This window comes from Panicum hallii, chromosome 2, assembly GCF_002211085.1.
Source record: "Panicum hallii strain FIL2 chromosome 2, PHallii_v3.1, whole genome shotgun sequence".
Lineage (NCBI taxonomy): Eukaryota > Viridiplantae > Streptophyta > Magnoliopsida > Poales > Poaceae > Panicum > Panicum hallii.
Genome location: NC_038043.1, coordinates 51,552,004 through 51,568,961, shown reverse-complemented (window position 1 = coordinate 51,568,961; position 16,958 = coordinate 51,552,004). Strand labels below are relative to the sequence as shown.

Below are 16,958 nucleotides of genomic sequence, written 5' to 3'. Positions count from 1 at the left end.
TTGTGACTTGTGATTCTGAGATTTTTTTTTCGTTCGACCAAGTTTTCTCATTCAACCTTCATAGGCTTAATGTGTTATCTTCTATGCAGGTTTAGAGATGACCCGAAATACAGTCTATATGATGTGCTACTACCATATCTCAAGTTGTCCCTATTTAGTTATGTGACCCTACATGATTCTAATATGCTTCATATTTCTAGAGAACAAATACGTTAGTTGATTGGAACAGGCTATGAGGCTACGGTAGCCTACCACAAGATAATGTTGTGAAACCAAGTGCCACCACTCTTTGTCTTGCACGGGCACCCTGCTTCTGCTTGCTTCAGATTGCAGTCTGATTGAACAAACCAACGACGACTTGACTCCACAATCTGCACACAGCACAAGCGCCCCAAGTGATATGATATTAATCAATAATCATTCCAATGCTGCTGTCTCATGAGCAGCGGCGGCGGACGCAGCTGGAGAGTGGAGAGGTATGGTCTCATCCACCTCTCCCTTCCTTCAGCCATGCCGCCCAAACCTGAAGGGAAGCTCCATTGTATGCCCCACGTTCAATCCATGCCAAGTGGCACCATTTTTCCAATGCCAAGACATAGAAAAGACTTCTGAAACGATCGACAAAGTGACATCTCTTAATGTTGGTAACGACATGACATGTCACAGCCGGAGAGTGCTTCCAAGGAGCAATTCATGTGGTTGAAGGACTAAGATCCTAGGCACTTGACCCATCACAGTCGGTATACCAGTTCTGATGCCGCTCACCTGTTCTTAAGGGGATCAATTCAAAGTTCCCATTGTGAGCCCGGAATTTGCCCATGGATTGACAGCACCAAGTCACCAAAACTGTCTGAAGTTGGCAAGCCGAGCCTAGCTCGGTTGGTGTGGCTCCTAGGTGAGGAGCGCACCCGCCCGATTCGAATCCGGCTGCGTGCACGCTGGGGCGCGGCCCCTCTGCGGCGCGTCCCAGGCCGCCATGGTGGTACCTGGGTCCCTCTGTTAGCCTTACCTAAGTAAAAAAACTGTCTGAAGCCTGAACGATGACGGCGACGCGCTAATGACTGAACTCTGGTCGGGCTGGGCCTTGATCCTTGGGTGAGAAACTGGAACCGAGAATGGCGCGCCGCCCCTAAAACATGCAGCTTTTTTAAGTGAAAACGTACTGTTACTCCATCCGCTTTTTTACATGTCACTTGTAGAAATAGTACGCGGCGTGGTTCTTTGAAAAAAGAAATAGTACGCGGCGTGTGGCTAGTTTTCTAAAGAAGTAGAAATAAAATCTCCGAAAAGAAACAAAAAGTGGGAATTAAAGCATTTTTGCCCAGTAACTCTGATGATCTAGCCAGCAGATCCAATCAAAGATTTGCAGTTGCCGGGCTATTATTATCTTGTTCCGTACTAGACGGTAACACTGGACTGCTTTTCTTGAAAGCACGGATCAGATGGCTGCATGGAGTTCCGACTTTGCTGTTGCTTCTTCAAAAAAAGCAGCCTTTGATGGCAGCACGCAGTTTCCGTACTCTGCAGTAGAGACAGTGGAACAGACAACAATGAGATTGCCATCCACTTAAACAAGAAGATGGAGTCAGCTGCGGCGAGAGTGAAGTGCAAACTCACTTGGCGCATGGTAGACGACGGAAGCGGCGCCGGCGAAGTCGCACGTCCCGCTGGCCCGGTGGTTGCGCTGGTAGTAGCTGTTGAAGGCGTACGAGGCGTGCGCGACCATGGTGTTGGGCTCGAAGCACGCCGCGCCCGGCTGGATGGCGCTGCAGTCGGCGCCGTTGGCGCAGGCATAGTTCAGCGCCTCCAGCAGCCGCGCGTCGCCGGCGGCCTCGTTCGCCACGCACCAGCTCGTGTTCGGGTCACAGGTGCCTGTGTCGCGGTAGAAGCAATCAGAGTGGGATGATTGGCACTGCAGGAACGCGATCTTTAAGACCTGAAAGCCGCGAGAATGAACTCACCAGCCGGTTCGTCGCCATAAACGACGTAGGCGGCGCCGTTGAAGTCGCACGTCCCGCTGGCCCGGCCGTTGCGCTGATAGTAGCTGTTTAACGCGTAGGAGGCGTGCGCGAGCCTGGTGTCGGGCTCGAAGCACGGCGCGCCGGGCTGGATGGCGCTGCAGTCCGCGCCGTGGCCGCACGCGTAGTCCAGCGCCGCCTGCAGCCGCGAGTCCCCGACCGACGCGTTCGCCACGCACCAGCTCGACGTCGCCGGCGGCGGCGGCGGCGCGGCGGCGTGGAAGTCGAACTCGTACACCTTCTGCATGTTCGGGTAGAACAGGCCGAAGTTGGCCTCGATGTCGTCTGGTCCGGAGCCCTTCTGGTTCTCGTTGAAGAGGGCGAAGATGTAGACGTCCATGTCGGCGTCAGGGCGGTGCGGGGTGCCCGTCCTGCCGGACAGCACGCGGTTGATGACGTTGTTGTTGTACGCCTGCGCGTTTTCTTTCGATGCCGCCGGCGGGTCGCCGTTCCTGGCCGTCAAGCGCCCGAGCGGGGGTTTGGGGTGTCCACCGGACGACGGCGTTCCGGTCTCCCCAGTGACTGCGATTAAACTGGTAAACCCCAGCTTGTCCATGGCAAAGTACGTGGCGTCGAGCTGGGCATCCAGGAGGCTGTAGTACACGAGGCCGGTCTTGGGGTCGCGTTCGCCGGGGTTGGGGTTCCCCAAGAAGTAGTCGCGGGAGATCGCGTTGCTCCGTTGGGCGGCGTAGGCGAAGTAGGGGTAGAGATTGATGGTGAGGTAGGAGCCCGTCCGCTGCAGGAGGTCTAGCATGGGCCTCATCACCGGCTCCGCGACGTCGTCCCGGAACCTGCCGTTGGACGGCGGCCACGACACGTCGACCGCGGAGAACCCCACCGGTGTGGACACCTTGACGGCGTCGGCCAGGCCGAGGTCCGCCAGCGCCCTCTGCACGTTGTCCATGGCCGGGACGAGGCTCCAGGTCAGGTCCGGCCTCGAGGCGAACACCTCGTTGCCCACCTGAACGGCGTGGATCTGGGTGGCCGGGTAGTACGCCGACACGTTGCTCCGCACCCAGTCGAGCGCGTACCGCCGGTCCCGCGCGGCGTCGGCCAGCTGCTCGTTGGGCAGCATCACCATCATCTTGATGCCGGAGTTGGCGAACGACCGGAGCACCCTGGGGTTGGCGTCGTAGATCCTGACCATGGTGATGCCGTTCTGCTTGAGCAGGTTCACCACCGACGCCGGGTCCGGCAGGTCGTTCGCCACCCTCCCGTAGTTCACCCCCACCTCGCCGGCCTCTGCGATGCACACAAGAAAAAACGCAACGATTGCCATCAGATAGGACAGCTGCACCTTCAATCTGCAAGTCTGCATCATGTTCAGAACATCAGATAGCAGTCGATGTGATTACCTGCAGGGGAGAAGAAGAGCAGCGGCAATGTGGCGGCAAGGAGGACGACGAGGGAGCCGGCGAGCGCCATGCTCGATCACCTGCAGTGGCGAGTAAGACACGGAGAGTTACGGACCAGCCAAAAGGGTGCGTGAGAACTTGTAGCCGACGACAACAATGTCAACGTAGCGATGGGTCCCGCGCCGGCGGCTTCAGTAGGGTATCGATGACGCAGGTGCATGGACGCTCCGTTTCGCCATTATCCCCGTGTGCAGGTGGTGGGCAGCCTTGCCATTGCCAAGTTGGGGAACAATCTAATGAATAATGATGCCCAGCGACGACTTGAGACTTGGGACCTTGTTTTCCTTCATTATCGACATTGTAAGCCAAGTGGTTAAATAAGTGACAATGCTTGCGATAACTTCAGTCCTGCTGAAGGTTAGGTAACAGTCTCCTTCTGAGAATAGAAATGATACATATTGTTTATCTACTACACTGGAGAGGTGGATAAAAATATGTTCAGGTTTAGTACACATGCCAAAGGACAAAAATTTGTTCAACTCCGCGGGAAGGATAATATTGAACAACTCTTAATAATGCTGGTAAATGACAGGTGAGGCACATGAGTTCACACTTTCAGTGCTATTAGGCTATCACAATCAGATTCCCCGGTTAAAGTTTCGGTCACAGATTTTGGTCCATGGGCGGACAAATTAAAGTACTAGGTTTAATCCAAAAGATATATTTTGGTGATCCTTAAGGGGAATTAAGATTTCCGAATATCCTATTGTCGGTGTTTAACCGGCTGCCCACCGAGGGATATACCTAAGGTGGTAAGTTTTGGGCGAGGGGACGCCGAGATCAGGAACTCGAAGGTACAAGGAACACAAAGCTTAGACAGGTTCGGGCCGCAAGATGCGTAACACCCTACATCCTGTATGGTGGTTTGTATTGCCTTTGGTGTATAATGACCTAAAGATCGTCTATTTTGAGAGGGGTCCCTGACCTCCCTTATATACTTGAGAGGCCAGGGTTACAAAGATACTAACCAATACCAGGTAAGGAATCGTACCAGAACATATCTCGAGTAGATTCCCCCTGTATCGGTTAGCCTTATCTCTTATTTAAACGGAATAAATAAGAGATAAACAAGATGAATAAGAGATAAGACGGACTTAATCTCTTAGACCTCTTTAAACTACGTTATGTACCCAGTCCCGTGGCTCCGGGTCTGACAAGCCCTCGAGCTCTTCGTAGCTGAGTACTGCAGGCTTATCGAGTACTTTCGAAGCAGTCTTCGACTTCTTCTGAAGCTTTGTCTTGAAATCCTTCTTCGAGTACTTGCTTGGCTGCGTCGAAGCTATGAGGTGCTCATGCCCCGAATTTTATTTCTGATATGGCGTGCGATTAAAAAATCGCACTCCATATGGAGTAGCCCCCGAGCCTTAGGTTGAATTGAAGAATCAGGCTGAGGGTCACATTAGTCTGTAATCCTCCTTACTTTTTAAATTTGAAAAATAAGTAGTCGATGCCACGTATCCCGCAGCCCCCGAGCTTTGAACCCAAATCTCCCAGGTTTGGGAAAAAGGATCCAAGAATCGTGGCATTGGTGTTACTCTGAAATCTCGAGAAAAACTCTTCGCTTTCTGCATAGTGAAATTAAGCCTCCCGCTGGTTTATTTAACCGTGCGGTGACTTAAGGTTTCTTCTGCACTCTCAGTCTTCATATGAGTCGTTTTCGAGTAGTTTTGCGGCGTTCAGCCCCCGAGCTTACGAGCCAGGAGAGCCGAAGGAGCCATGACGAGTAATGCGCATCACCCAGCCTCCAAGCCTGGGAACTAGCGGAACTGTGATGGCACGCCGTGCTGCCTGGAGGGTTGTTGCCGAAGCTTGATCTGAAAAAAGACAATGCATACATTATGTAGCATAATACGAAGATACCGAGTAGTACTCAGTAATAATGTAAAGACACCAAAATTTATTCAGTGTAAAAATTTCGTGTCTTGCTCTTGCTAGGCCATGTAATTTCCTCGGACAGTTAGCCTGTTACGTTTAAGCACCTGATCCCTGATGGCCGTAGACCATAACGTAGGGAGCTTAGCCGCATGCACGCGTAGGAGCATAGGCTTACAGAAGAGTCGAGGTTTCACGGATTAAGGCGTGTGCTACCCGAGTACTTTAGCAACTGTTAAGAGAAGACAGAGAAGTCGTCATGCGAAAAAAAGTATGCGCGGTGTGTATAAAGTAGTCAGCGATGTGTAGCTCTGGAGGGTTTCGTACGCATCGAGAGATATACACGCATAAGTAGTCGGCGAGAGCGTGTGTGGCAACACGCAAAGATCTATACTTCCATAGGGTGTAGTCCCATGAAGCCTCCAGCACTCAGAACACAACCTTGTGGCGTAGCCTCCGTAGTCAATGTCCTAAGGCCGTGGCAAAGCCGCCAGCACTCGGTGCATTAAGTCTGTGGCAGAGCCTGCAGTACTCGGTGCACCAAAGCTGTGGCTGTCGGTCTATCATCCCAGGAGTAGTCGATCAGGGCGTAGCCCCCGAGGGTTTCATGCCCATCGAGAGGCGTATTCGAAAAGGTAGCCGATCCTGTGAAGAACAAGCCGGAAAAGGTATAAATCACTTAGCTTGATTCGTGGACGAATATTGACGAAGCCGTGAAGCTCGTTGATGGAGCTGCGACGGTTTGTTGATGAAGCTCGACTAGTCGGAGTCGATTCCGACTAGTTTTCAAGTCGAGACGAATAGTTGAAGTAGTCGTTGACGTGAGGCTCGCCCTCGACTAGTTTCTAGTCGAGACAAGTAATCGAAACAGTCGGCGGCAGGCCGCCGATCGTCCTCGCGAAGTCGAAGTAGACGAAATCGTCGCTGCTGCGCGCGGACATTGCGGCACAAGCCGAACTCGAGCCGGGTCGTCGAGGTCGGAGGCCGCGGTGCGTCGACGTTGCAGCACGAGGTGAAGATGAGCCGAGAGCAGACTCCTCGGTCCTCGTAGCGGATCCATGAATCGACAAGTCATCGAGATCATCGACGATCTTGTCGAGGTCGCCGCGGGGATCCGCCGCGGAAGTCTTTGGCTTCATGTCGACGAGGAATCGATGAAAGTTGCCCGCACCATCTGCGATGCAGACCAACGAGCCAAAAACGAATGCCGTGCCCTGAGAGGGAACTGACCTGGAGAATTGGAAAGATACCATCGAGCTCGCCGGTGGATCTTCGACGCGCACCCCTACCTGGCGCGCCAGCTGTCGGTGTTTAACCGGCTGCCCACCGAGGGATATGCCCAAGGTGGTAAGTTTTGGGCGAGGGGACGCCGAGATCAGGAACTCGAAGGTGCAAAGAACATAAAACTTAGACAGGTTCGGGCCGCAAGATGCGTAACACCCTACGTCCTATACGGTGGTTTGTATTGCCTTTGGTGTAGAATGACCTAAAGATCGTCTGTTTTGAGAGGGGTCCCTGACCTCACTTATATACCCGAGAGGCCAGGGTTACAAAGATACTAACCAATACCAGCTAAGGAATCGTACCAGAACATATCTCGAGTAGATTCCCCCTGTATCGGTTAGCCTTATCTCTTATTTAAACGGAATAAATAAAAGATAAACAAGATGAATAAGAGATAAGACGGACTTAATCTCTTAGACCTCTTTAAACTACGTTATGTACCCAGTTCCGTGGCTCCGGATCTGACACCTATAGTTGTTAGTTTTAGGATGTTTATAGGTACTTAATCATTACAAGCTTTTGGTATAACATTGCATTGCTATGGTTTTGTATTGGGTGGAATACCACCATATAGTCCGCAATGAATGAAACTTTACACAAATTATCAGCAGGGGAGCATGTGTACCCTTTTCTACTTGATTGGAGATTATTATATAGCCATGTGCCTTTTTTATTCTACCTTAAGCTTCAAATTTAAGCAAAGCATACCTATTTGACTAGTCTTTCGGAAAAACAAAAGCCTAAGGTTATCCTAGTCTTTTGAAAATCTAAATCAAAAGGGCTAAAAACACATGAGTGTAATGGAGTTGAATGAATGGGTTACATATTAAACATTTTCCCTACAAATACATATAAGCCACAAACCCGTTTTCCCAAACAGACATGTATCAACGACCCTTGTTAGCAAAAGACAAGATAAAATGCCATAAGAGACTAGGTCTAAAAAAACATAGCCTTAAACGAGAAAATCTAGAAGATCAACAAATTTAACTCAATGCACGTCTACCACTGAAAGAACAGAATTTATAAAAATACGAGTACATGTTCTAAGTTAGAACAGAATTCATAAAAATACGAGTACATGTTCTAGAAGCTAACCAACTGAATGCCAGTTTCATTCATTAAAGTACACAAGTCAAGACGCGCAACTCGTCCACCCGGATATGCACATATCTTATTACTTAAACATGTGCCTCGTCTACCGCATACTAGGCCAGAAACGATTTCTTCTTTTCCCAAAGAAAAAAATGGGGTGCCATGTTTATCATGCAGCCCGGCTAGTGGTCACCCCACACGGCAGCGAGTCTCTCGTGCAGTGAACGTGCAGCGACTCTGATGCGAATGCCTGAACGCGGAGCTGAATTAGCAGTCGCTCGTCCCGAGCCCAGCTAGCGCGCGACGGACAACGGGTCCACGTGCCGCATACATCGCAGCCACCCCGCACCGCGGCAGTACAGGTTCGTACTTGATTTTTTTTCTTTTCTTTTTGTTTTTCCGTTTTTCCCGTTTTCCATTCCATTATTTTTTTTTGTCATAGTAACATTTAACATTTGTGCTCGTGTGGATCCTTTATGTTCATATTCTGTATACATAAGTTGTCTAATAAAATTCTAATCCAAGTTATAACAAAAGCTATATGTATAATTTATATCCATCATAAGAATTACGCTACAAAATTATTATGTAACAAGTTAGGAGTAAGAAGTTATAAGTATAAATTGAATGTTATTTAGAAGTTGTATGTATAAGTTGCGCGTATAAGTTTTATATCTTGAAAGTTATGCTAAAATTATAGCCCGTAACAAAATGTTTATGGTAGATGGGCCAGACATAGTAATGGACCAGCAGGAAAAGTTAAGTGAGCATTAGCATTTCCCCAAAATAAATGGCATACGAAATGGTGATCATCTCTATGGTAGATGGTAGAGTGAAACAACGTCATTCACTGGATGTTTGCAAGCCTGATTGAATCATGTTTATCGTCCATCTTCAGACGATGTCGTCAGATTGCATTGATCAGCGAACCTGTTGTTGTACTGGCACTGCATGCATCCCAAAAGATGAACAAATCCAGCCGTTTCCGTGGCCAGAGTCCCATTGTCCAATTTGGCAATTTCTGATATCGTCTTCTCCAACCTTTTTCTGTTTTCTCGAGCCACTTGTATTTATATAGGTTTGTTTCCATCCCCAATGGTGATAGTGCTGCTGATTCTGAGCTGAACAGCTTGCTGCTTGGGCACTGCATCGCAGCTGGTTGGGGGTTGCTTCCGACCCAGGCGGCCAAGCCCGTCAAGTGCTTTCCTTTCACACCAGAACCAGCGCTGCGGTCAGCGGGTCGTGCGCCCTATATAGTCCCGACCATCCTTCCCCCGCGCACACTGTGCCAGCGCACAATGGCTCGCCACCACCTCCCGCTCGCCGTGGCCGCCGCCTTCGCCTTCGCCGTCGCCGCCGCCGCCCTGCTCGCCCCGCGCGCCGCTTCGGCCTACCCGTGGCCGGTGTGCGGCGACAGCAGCAGCTTCAAGCCCAACAGCACGTTCCAGGCCAACCTCGACCTCCTCGCCGCCACGCTGCCCCGGAACGCCTCTGCGTCCCCGAGCCTCTACGCCACCGTCGTCGCGGGCGCCGTCCCGGAGCAGGTCTGGGCCATGGCGCTCTGCCGCGGCGACACCAACGCCACCAGCTGCCTGAGCTGCCTCGCCCAGGCGTTCCGGGACCTGCCCAACGACTGCACCTACGACAAGGACGCCACCATCTACTACGACCCCTGCACCCTCCACTACTCCGACGTCCACACCCTCCCCGGCGACGACACCGGCCCGGCGCTCAACACGTACACCGTCAACAACAACGCCAACGTCACGTCGGACCCGGCCCGGTTCGTGAGCCTCCTGGCCGCCCTCGTGAACGCCACCGCCGAGCGCGCCGCCAACGACTCCGCGCGGCGGTTCGCCACCGGGGAGGCCGACTTCGACCGCGAGTTCCCCAAGGTGTACGCGCTGGCGCAGTGCGTGCCGGACCTGACGGCGGCGCAGTGCCGGAAGTGCCTCGCCGGGATCGTGGCGAGGAACCTGCGGGGGTTCCAGAGCAACATCGGAGGCAGGGTGCTGGGGATCAACTGCACCTACCGCTACGAGACCGCGCCCTTCTTCAACGGCCCGGCGACGGTGCGGCTGGCGACGCCGGGCTTCGGAGCGCCGGCGCCGGTGCCGGCCGTGCTGCCGGCGGCGGCCGGAGGAGGTGAGTGAAAAGCGTCAATTTTTGTTTACTCTTCGTTTGACACCACTAACACGCCGGCACTGATGGTCCGTGATAGCGGGCCCCGCGTGCATATTCTGACTGAAAATTGTTTGTGCGCGTTGATCGTGGTGAGAACTTGATTAGTGCGGTGTGCGAGGGTGATGAATGATTAATCACTTGAAAATTAGACGTTCTCCAACCACTCTTGGTGGGAAGGGAAAAAAGGGTGTCTCTGCATCGCATAATTCGGTTGCTCTCATGGATTTTTGTTCATTGGATTCGGACTGACAGCTCAGGTAGCCCACCCATGGAAGCACCGGGATATGATGCACCAAAAGGAGAAAATACACGTGCATCACTTTCTTATAATTGATCTTGTATATAATATTCGTGGTCACAAGTTTCAAAAAGTTGACTTGACCTCATATTTTATTAAGGACGGACCTCGCACTAGCTTAAAAAGGGTTATCTAGCAGTGCCCCTTTTTTTTCCTGTCACCGTATGCAAAAATACCAGTAAAACTTTAGAAAATACAGTATTGAGAAAGTCCTTTTTGACCGATCCAAATTTCATTATCCTCCATACTGTTTTCTGATTAAACTCATGCTTGTGGCACATAATTCTTGTTTCGTTTGCTTACACATTCGTTAATTTAATTAACAGGAGGAAGAAAGTACAGTGTGTTCGGTGTGGTTCTCGCAGTTGTTCTGCCGACTCTAGCAGCGCTGAACCTTGTGTTCTGCTTCTGTTTCTGGAGGCGGCGGCGGCCAGTTGCACAGACCAAGCAGTCATGTACGTCCCAGCAAAAATCTCATTTTTCACAGCCGTGAAACTCTTCGAGGAATCTGAAAAGAAATGACCTGTCCACTTCATACTTGAACAGACCCCGTGTATTCAGCGGAAGCAGAGGACATGGAAACAGTGGACTCGATGATGATCGACGTCTCCACGCTGCGAGCCGCGACAGGGGATTTCGACGAGAGCAACAAGCTCGGCGAAGGCGGCTTCGGGGCGGTGTACAAGGTACTGAAGGAGCAATCAAGAATGTGCCCAGGAATTCCTCAACTGACAAATGCTCCTCATGACTAAAAGATTAATACATTTGTTTGGTTTGTTCAGGGTGTTCTCCCCGACGGCGACGAGATAGCGGTGAAGCGGCTGTCGAGGAGCTCGACGCAGGGAGTGGAGGAGCTGAAGAACGAGCTCGCGCTGGTGGCCAAGCTCAAGCACAAGAACCTCGTCAGGCTCGTCGGCGTCTGCCTGGAGCAGCAGGAGCGGCTGCTCGTGTATGAGTTCGTCCCCAACCGGAGCCTCGACCTCATCCTCTTCGGTACTGATAACCACGCTCAACACGATTACCCCTCCATGTTTTTCTGCTATTTTTTGTATCATCCGATTGATCGTAATCTACTTTCTTTACGATCTTTTCAGACTCTGAAAATGAGAAACGTGAGCAGCTTAACTGGGAGCAAAGGTACAAGATCATCAACGGCATCGCTCGGGGCCTGCAGTACCTACACGAAGACTCCCAGCTCAAAGTTGTCCACCGTGATCTCAAGGCCAGCAACATTCTGCTGGACGCGAACATGAACCCCAAGATCTCGGACTTTGGCCTCGCGAGGATTTTCGGCCGAGACCAGACGCAGGCCGTCACCAACCGAGTCGTCGGCACCTAGTCAGTACTCCGTACCCATCACATTGTCAACTGTGTTCAGTTCAGGTTCAGCTTGCCTCTAGGCAGCCAAGTGAAAGGACTTCTGCTTGATCCCTCGTTTCAGTGGGTACATGGCCCCAGAGTACCTGATGCGTGGGAACTACTCCGTGAAGTCGGACGCGTTCAGCTTCGGCGTCATGGTGCTGGAGATCGTCACGGGGAGGAAGAACAACGACGGCTACGACTCCCAGAAATCCGGAGACCTCTTGACGACCGTAAGTGCAATATGATTATTATTGATCACCACTGTCTCTGCAAGTTCTGGTGAAGTCAGGCTCAGGGTTGCATTGTTGCAAACCACCGTGCAGGTATGGGAGCACTGGGAGGCCGGGACGGCGACGGAGCTGGTAGACCCGAGCATAGGCGGCAGCTTCCGGGAAGGTGACGTGCTGCGATGCATCCATATTGGGCTGCTGTGCGTCCAGGGAGACCCGGCGAGCCGGCCGGTGATGTCGTCCGTCGTGATGATGCTCGGAACCGATACAGTCACCCTCCAAGCCCCATCCAAGCCGGCGTTCTTCGCCAGGAAAAGCGGCACCAACACGACCGTGTCAACTGATCTGTCAGTTTAGAGTTAGCCACACGAGTTTAGAACAATATTCAGTTGATATGTACTCAGTAGGACATAGAGAGTGGGATATCTGCAAGTATAGTCAGTCACATTGGGCGATCTGCAAGAAGCATTTGCCGAGGGGTTCTGTCTGATGGTCCTATTTTTTGAGAGGGAGAAGAAAGGAAAGATGGTCCAACCGTTACAAGTGTGACTAGCAAACAAGTGTTCAGTTCTATTCAAAGTGGATGCGGATCTCTAAATCTAATGTTATGAGGATTTATAGGACAAGCTCAATCTCAGTATTTGCAAAGAGTCAGTGATAGCCAAAATATAAATAATTTGACTACACAATCTATAAAACATACAAAAAAAGTGAACTCAGAGAGTAACGATAATTCAAAAAACAATCTAGATAAATACTCCCTCCGCTCCAAAATGTTGTTCGTTTTAGCTTTTCTAGATTTATAGGATTTGCTATGCATCTAGATATAATATATATTCAAGTGCATATCAAAATCTATATACCTAGAAAAGCTAAAACAAACTACATTTTGGAATGAAGGGAGTGCGTAGCAGTAACTCGGATTTGCCCATTGAAAGAAGATCTATAATGGGAGGGGCCAGTAGAGCCATACAACTGAAAACTTAGTAGTACAGACGCTACGACATTGCCCTATGTTAAGTTTATTCATACAGTAATAATCCAATCACTCTGGCAACATGTTGCGTCATGGCTCATCTTGGTTCCAGTTCTGTAATTGACACTTCATTCGGTGACATCGCCCCTGATACAACGTTGCCGGTGGACTGGGAGCCTGTCGGATATGATTCTGAATAAACAGTTGAGTAGTAACCGCTCTTGGGAATGAAAAATACTGGCTTCAATGGAGCCTGGAGAGAGACAGTGCCGCTGCTGAGCATGACGTTTACTGTCGACATCATCGGTCTGTCAACCGGGTTATCCTGAAGACATAGTAGCCCGATGTGGACACACTTCAGCATTTGTTCTGCAGGAGCTTTGCCTCTCAGTGATGGATCCATGATCTCTACTATTGTTCCCATGGTCCAGTGCTCCCAAACCTGTGTCAAAATGGGAATTCCGTTAGCATTTTTTAAGCAAATTGCTTGTGTGGAGAGTATGGGAATAATAGAATGTCTTACAAGACTTAAGAGATCAACAGATTGCTCGATGTTGAAGGAGCCGCTGCTTCTTCTTCCGGTTAAAATTTCTAGAATCAAGACACCGAAGCTGAAGACATCTGACTTTATAGAATAATGTCCACGCATGGCATATTCTGGTGCCATATACCCACTGCAGTAGAAAAGAAAAAAGCTATTGTTAATGTGCCACACTGCCACTATATTATCTTCAAGGTATTTTTGACTATACTTACTATGTCCCGACAACACGATTTGTGACTTCCCGTGATTGGTCTCCACCAAATAGTCTAGCCAAACCAAAATCCGAAATTTTAGGAGTATAATCAAAGTCTAAAAGGACATTGCTTGCTTTCAGATCTCGGTGAATGATCTTCAACTGAGAATCTTCATGTAGATATTGTAATCCTCGAGCAACTCCATTTATTATCTTGACTCTCTTTCCCCAGTCTAGCTCCTTGCTTTTCTCAGGATCTGGAAGTTGAACAAGAAATGTCATGTCAATAACGTTTTCCTTAGTACTTCTGCTACTGAAAATGTATTATTACAATGTAGTACCGAAAAGAATGGTGTCGATGCTTCTATTGGGCATGTATTCATACACAAGCAGTTTCTCATGTTCTTGCAAGCAAACACCAACAAGCCTAACAAGATTCTTGTGTTGAAGCTTGGCAACCAGAACAAGCTCATTTTTCAGCTCTTGTATTCCTTGGCCTGAACTCTGTGAGAGCCTCTTCACTGCAATTTCTTGGCCATCAGGAACGACACCCTGCATGAGTGTGAACCTTCAGTTGCCGAAACTGAAAATGCTTTATGAATTGAGCTGGTGTATGTCCCACCTTATAGACAGCACCAAAACCTCCTTCACCAAGCCTATTGCCCTCAGCAAAGTTATCAGTCGCAGAGCGTAAAGTTGATATGTCGAGAAGAAGTGAATCGATGCTTTCGATATCCCCAGCATTAGTTGAATCTGTCACAGTGAGAACACAATATATTAACGTGGACTAGTACCTAGCATATATTACCTCCTTTTAATTCAATAAAAAATAAAAAATTAAATATGGAATAGTACTACAAGTCAAGTAGAGCATTGGTTCACAACCCTTGCAAATCTGTTCACAATTCGAAATTGTCAAGACAACTTACAAGATGGTGCCTGCTCTTCTGCTGGTCCTCTCCTCCACAGGAAACAGAAACAAACCGTACTGATAGCTAGCACCGCAGCAACTATTGGCAATGCGATTGCTACTGCAATTCCCGTTTTGTTTTTGCTTCTTCCTGTAAACAAGTGCCACGAACTTCAGCAAACAGCATGCTTCAAATCTCACTGACGATTCAACCACAATCTGAAGCACTTAGTACAAAACATATTTTACTACGATCGAGCTTCTTTCCAAAAGATACATAGACTCAAGCACTGGAGGAAAACTTTGGGGTCCAAGCACTAAGAACCTTAGTGCAGCTAGGCCCATACATTGAGGAAATCAACTACTAAGAGTAGCAGTGTGGCACTTCGCAATATTTTATTTGGGATAAGATCCAACAGAGATGTAAAAAGAAAACAAAGATAACTTTACGACACAGTTTCATCATTTGGTGACCCCTTTCTAATTAGCGGATGATTGAGTGGACCATTAGAGGGTTTAGAACACTTAACTTTATGACTAGTCTGTCTGACTTATATTATCACCATGCTAAATGGAAGAGAGCACGCTTGAAATGTAATGGCAGAAGGCAAGAAGGCTCTTTTCCTACATGATTCATACAAGGGTTGGGGGCTCTTGTGGTGCAAGGTTATTTTTTATTTTGTTCCTTGTGGAGAACAAGGCTGCGGTTGTTGAGGCTTCCTTGTTCCTAATCTTTTTCTAAAAAAATTACAAATCTCATCCCTTGGACAACAAGATGCACAAGTGTGTTTCTTTAGAATTAATCAACTATAAGAACTCTTCAGCATACTGTGATCGCTGTTTCCAGTCAACTAAGTAGTAAACGATAGCGACGGGACTTCCGAGAGGTCGAGATCATCGAAGAAACCGACGTACGCGGTGACGTGTGCTGTACTAAAATCTGTTGACGAATTGCAGGGACATATCATTGGAGAGAATTTGGGTTGTCTGACCGTGCATATGTGCTTCCTTTTTGTGTTCTTGGGACGCGCATCCCTGTTCTAGAATCTGATTTGATTTGAAGGACACAATATAGCGCTAAAACCAAACAAAAAACTGCAAATTTATTAATTTGTGCCTGGCATATCACCTGGAGGGGTTGCCGCCGGCGTCACGTTAACTGGCGCAGGAGGCAGCGCCGGCGGCGGCGACGACGGTGCCGACAGCCGCAGCGACGGGCCGCCGGTGAAGAAAGGATAAACCTCGTACCTGAAATTGCAGCGGACCCCGAGAACTCTGCCGCCCTGCCTCCCGCTGAGGTACTGCGGTATGAATCCAAAAACATCCCCAAGGCAGCTCCGGCAATCGGCCGGCGACATGTCCGGCGTGCACTGCGCGAGGCCGTAGATGGTGGGGTTGGCGGCATCGAACGCCTCCTCCCCCGTGGCGAACAGCCTGGTGGAGTTCGCCGCCGCGTAGTCGCCCGTGGCGTTGAGGAGCACGCGGACGGCCGCGTCGAACGCCTCGACCGGCGAGCTCACGTTCTGCGTGTTCATGAGGATGAGCTCGTTGTTGTTGCTGGCGGTGTCGTCGAGGAAGTTCCTGTTGGAGAAGCGGAGGTAGCAGGCGTCGTAGTAGACGGTGGCGTCCTTGCCGAAGGCGCAGAGCTGCTGCGCGTCCTGGAACGCCGTGGCGACGCAGGCGGAGCAGGCCGTGGCGTTGGCGCCGTCCCCGCGGCAGAGCGCAAGCGCGTAGGCGATGTCCGGGACGGACCCCACGCTGCCCTTGGCGAAGAGCGCCGGCGACGCGGAGGCGTTCCTGGGGAGCGCCGCGGCGAGGCGCGCGAGGTTGCGCTGGTACGTGCTGTTGGCCGTGTAGTTGCCGCTGTTCCCGCAGACCTGCCACGGGGTCTGCGCGGCGGCCGGCGGCGCGAGGAGGGACAGGGAGGCGACGGCCAGGAGGAGGAGGACGAGGCGCTCGGAGACTACCGCGGCCATGGCGCCCGTGCGCTCGCGGCGGATGGCGGGATGGTGGGTGGGGGTGGCTACTGGCGAGCGGAGAGCAGGGACGGGTGCGCGTCGCAGGGGTTTTGAACATGGAACTTTGGAAGTGTCCGTGATGGATAGTTTTTGCTAGAAAAAAGTGCGTCGTTGACTGTGTTGTTCGTCGTTGGAACCCGAAGGAGGGGCGGGCGACACAGTGGATGACACGCGGGGCCCACACGTGCACCAGTCCTAGCACTTCTCTGGCATGGTATCTTTACTGTGCTTGTGGACAGGAAAAATGGCGCGGCGAATTCGTATCCCGAAGAAAGGGACTTGATGGACAGTCGAACTGTTGAGTCCTTGGATCCACGTATTTTTAGCTGTTTTCGGGAAGGCAGGGAAACTGGTTGTACTTTCTTTTTTTGGAAGGCAGGAAATTTCGTACAAATATTTTGGTCGTCCTCATTTCTGAGTGATTTGCCTAAGGTTTTCATCCGATTTCCTCCCTGCGGTTTAGGGGAGCAAGATTGATTGATTTTTATCTTTTCATCACTGCTACGTGGGCACGTGGCCTCATTCTGTTGGCTCCAAAAATTGACTTAAGGCATCATGT

At 50.3% G+C, this 16,958-nt stretch overlaps 3 protein-coding genes across 4 annotated transcripts; 1 reads left to right on the top strand and 2 right to left on the bottom strand.

Moving 5' to 3' along the window:
- Positions 1-1,096: 1,096 nt before the first annotated feature.
- Positions 1,097-3,630, bottom strand: LOC112882143 (glucan endo-1,3-beta-glucosidase 13-like). 2 transcript variants are annotated; one of them, XM_025947129.1, is made up of 4 exons: positions 3,374-3,630; positions 1,962-3,260; positions 1,618-1,872; positions 1,097-1,524 (listed from the first exon to the last, which is right to left on the bottom strand). In XM_025947129.1, exons 1-4 carry the CDS (start codon positions 3,441-3,443, stop codon positions 1,439-1,441), a joined length of 1,710 nt encoding a protein of 569 aa, XP_025802914.1. In that variant the 5' UTR covers positions 3,444-3,630; the 3' UTR covers positions 1,097-1,438. The 2 variants fall into 2 exon arrangements, with proteins under 2 accessions (XP_025802914.1, XP_025802915.1); XM_025947130.1 differs by having other exon boundaries at positions 1,097-1,521.
- Positions 3,631-8,982: 5,352 nt separating this feature from the next.
- LOC112880196 (cysteine-rich receptor-like protein kinase 6) lies at positions 8,983-12,315 on the top strand. The gene is made up of 7 exons (XM_025944702.1): positions 8,983-9,829; positions 10,493-10,621; positions 10,713-10,852; positions 10,949-11,159; positions 11,261-11,504; positions 11,608-11,758; positions 11,852-12,315. Exons 1-7 carry the CDS (start codon positions 8,983-8,985, stop codon positions 12,113-12,115), a joined length of 1,986 nt encoding a protein of 661 aa, XP_025800487.1. The 3' UTR covers positions 12,116-12,315.
- Positions 12,316-12,668: 353 nt separating this feature from the next.
- On the bottom strand, positions 12,669-16,357 carry LOC112880192 (cysteine-rich receptor-like protein kinase 6). The gene is made up of 7 exons (XM_025944697.1): positions 15,511-16,357; positions 14,401-14,532; positions 14,094-14,224; positions 13,813-14,023; positions 13,491-13,728; positions 13,258-13,408; positions 12,669-13,176 (listed from the first exon to the last, which is right to left on the bottom strand). Exons 1-7 carry the CDS (start codon positions 16,355-16,357, stop codon positions 12,832-12,834), a joined length of 2,055 nt encoding a protein of 684 aa, XP_025800482.1. The 3' UTR covers positions 12,669-12,831.
- Between the last annotated feature and the right edge of the window lie 601 nt (positions 16,358-16,958).

Bases quoted from the DNA above. Each gene is read 5' to 3' on its own strand.
- LOC112880192 (XM_025944697.1), bottom strand. From the start codon at position 16,357: ATGGCCGCGGTAGTCTCCGAGCGCCTCGTCCTCCTCCTCCTGGCCGTC. The intron at 14,533-15,510 runs GTGATATGCCAG...ACTTGTTTACAG, and splicing joins GCCGGCGGCAACCCCTCCAG to GAAGAAGCAAAAACAAAACG. The intron at 13,177-13,257 runs GTAAGACATTCT...ATTTTGACACAG, and splicing joins CTGTTGATCTCTTAAGTCTT to GTTTGGGAGCACTGGACCAT.
- LOC112882143 (XM_025947129.1), bottom strand. From the start codon at position 3,443: ATGGCGCTCGCCGGCTCCCTCGTCGTCCTCCTTGCCGCCACATTGCCG. The intron at 3,261-3,373 runs GTAATCACATCG...TGTGCATCGCAG, and splicing joins GCTCTTCTTCTCCCCTGCAG to AGGCCGGCGAGGTGGGGGTG. The intron at 1,873-1,961 runs GTGAGTTCATTC...ACCGCGACACAG, and splicing joins TTATGGCGACGAACCGGCTG to GCACCTGTGACCCGAACACG.
- LOC112880196 (XM_025944702.1), top strand. From the start codon at position 8,983: ATGGCTCGCCACCACCTCCCGCTCGCCGTGGCCGCCGCCTTCGCCTTC. The intron at 9,830-10,492 runs GTGAGTGAAAAG...TTTAATTAACAG, and splicing joins GCCGGCGGCGGCCGGAGGAG to GAGGAAGAAAGTACAGTGTG. The intron at 11,160-11,260 runs GTACTGATAACC...CGATCTTTTCAG, and splicing joins CCTCGACCTCATCCTCTTCG to ACTCTGAAAATGAGAAACGT.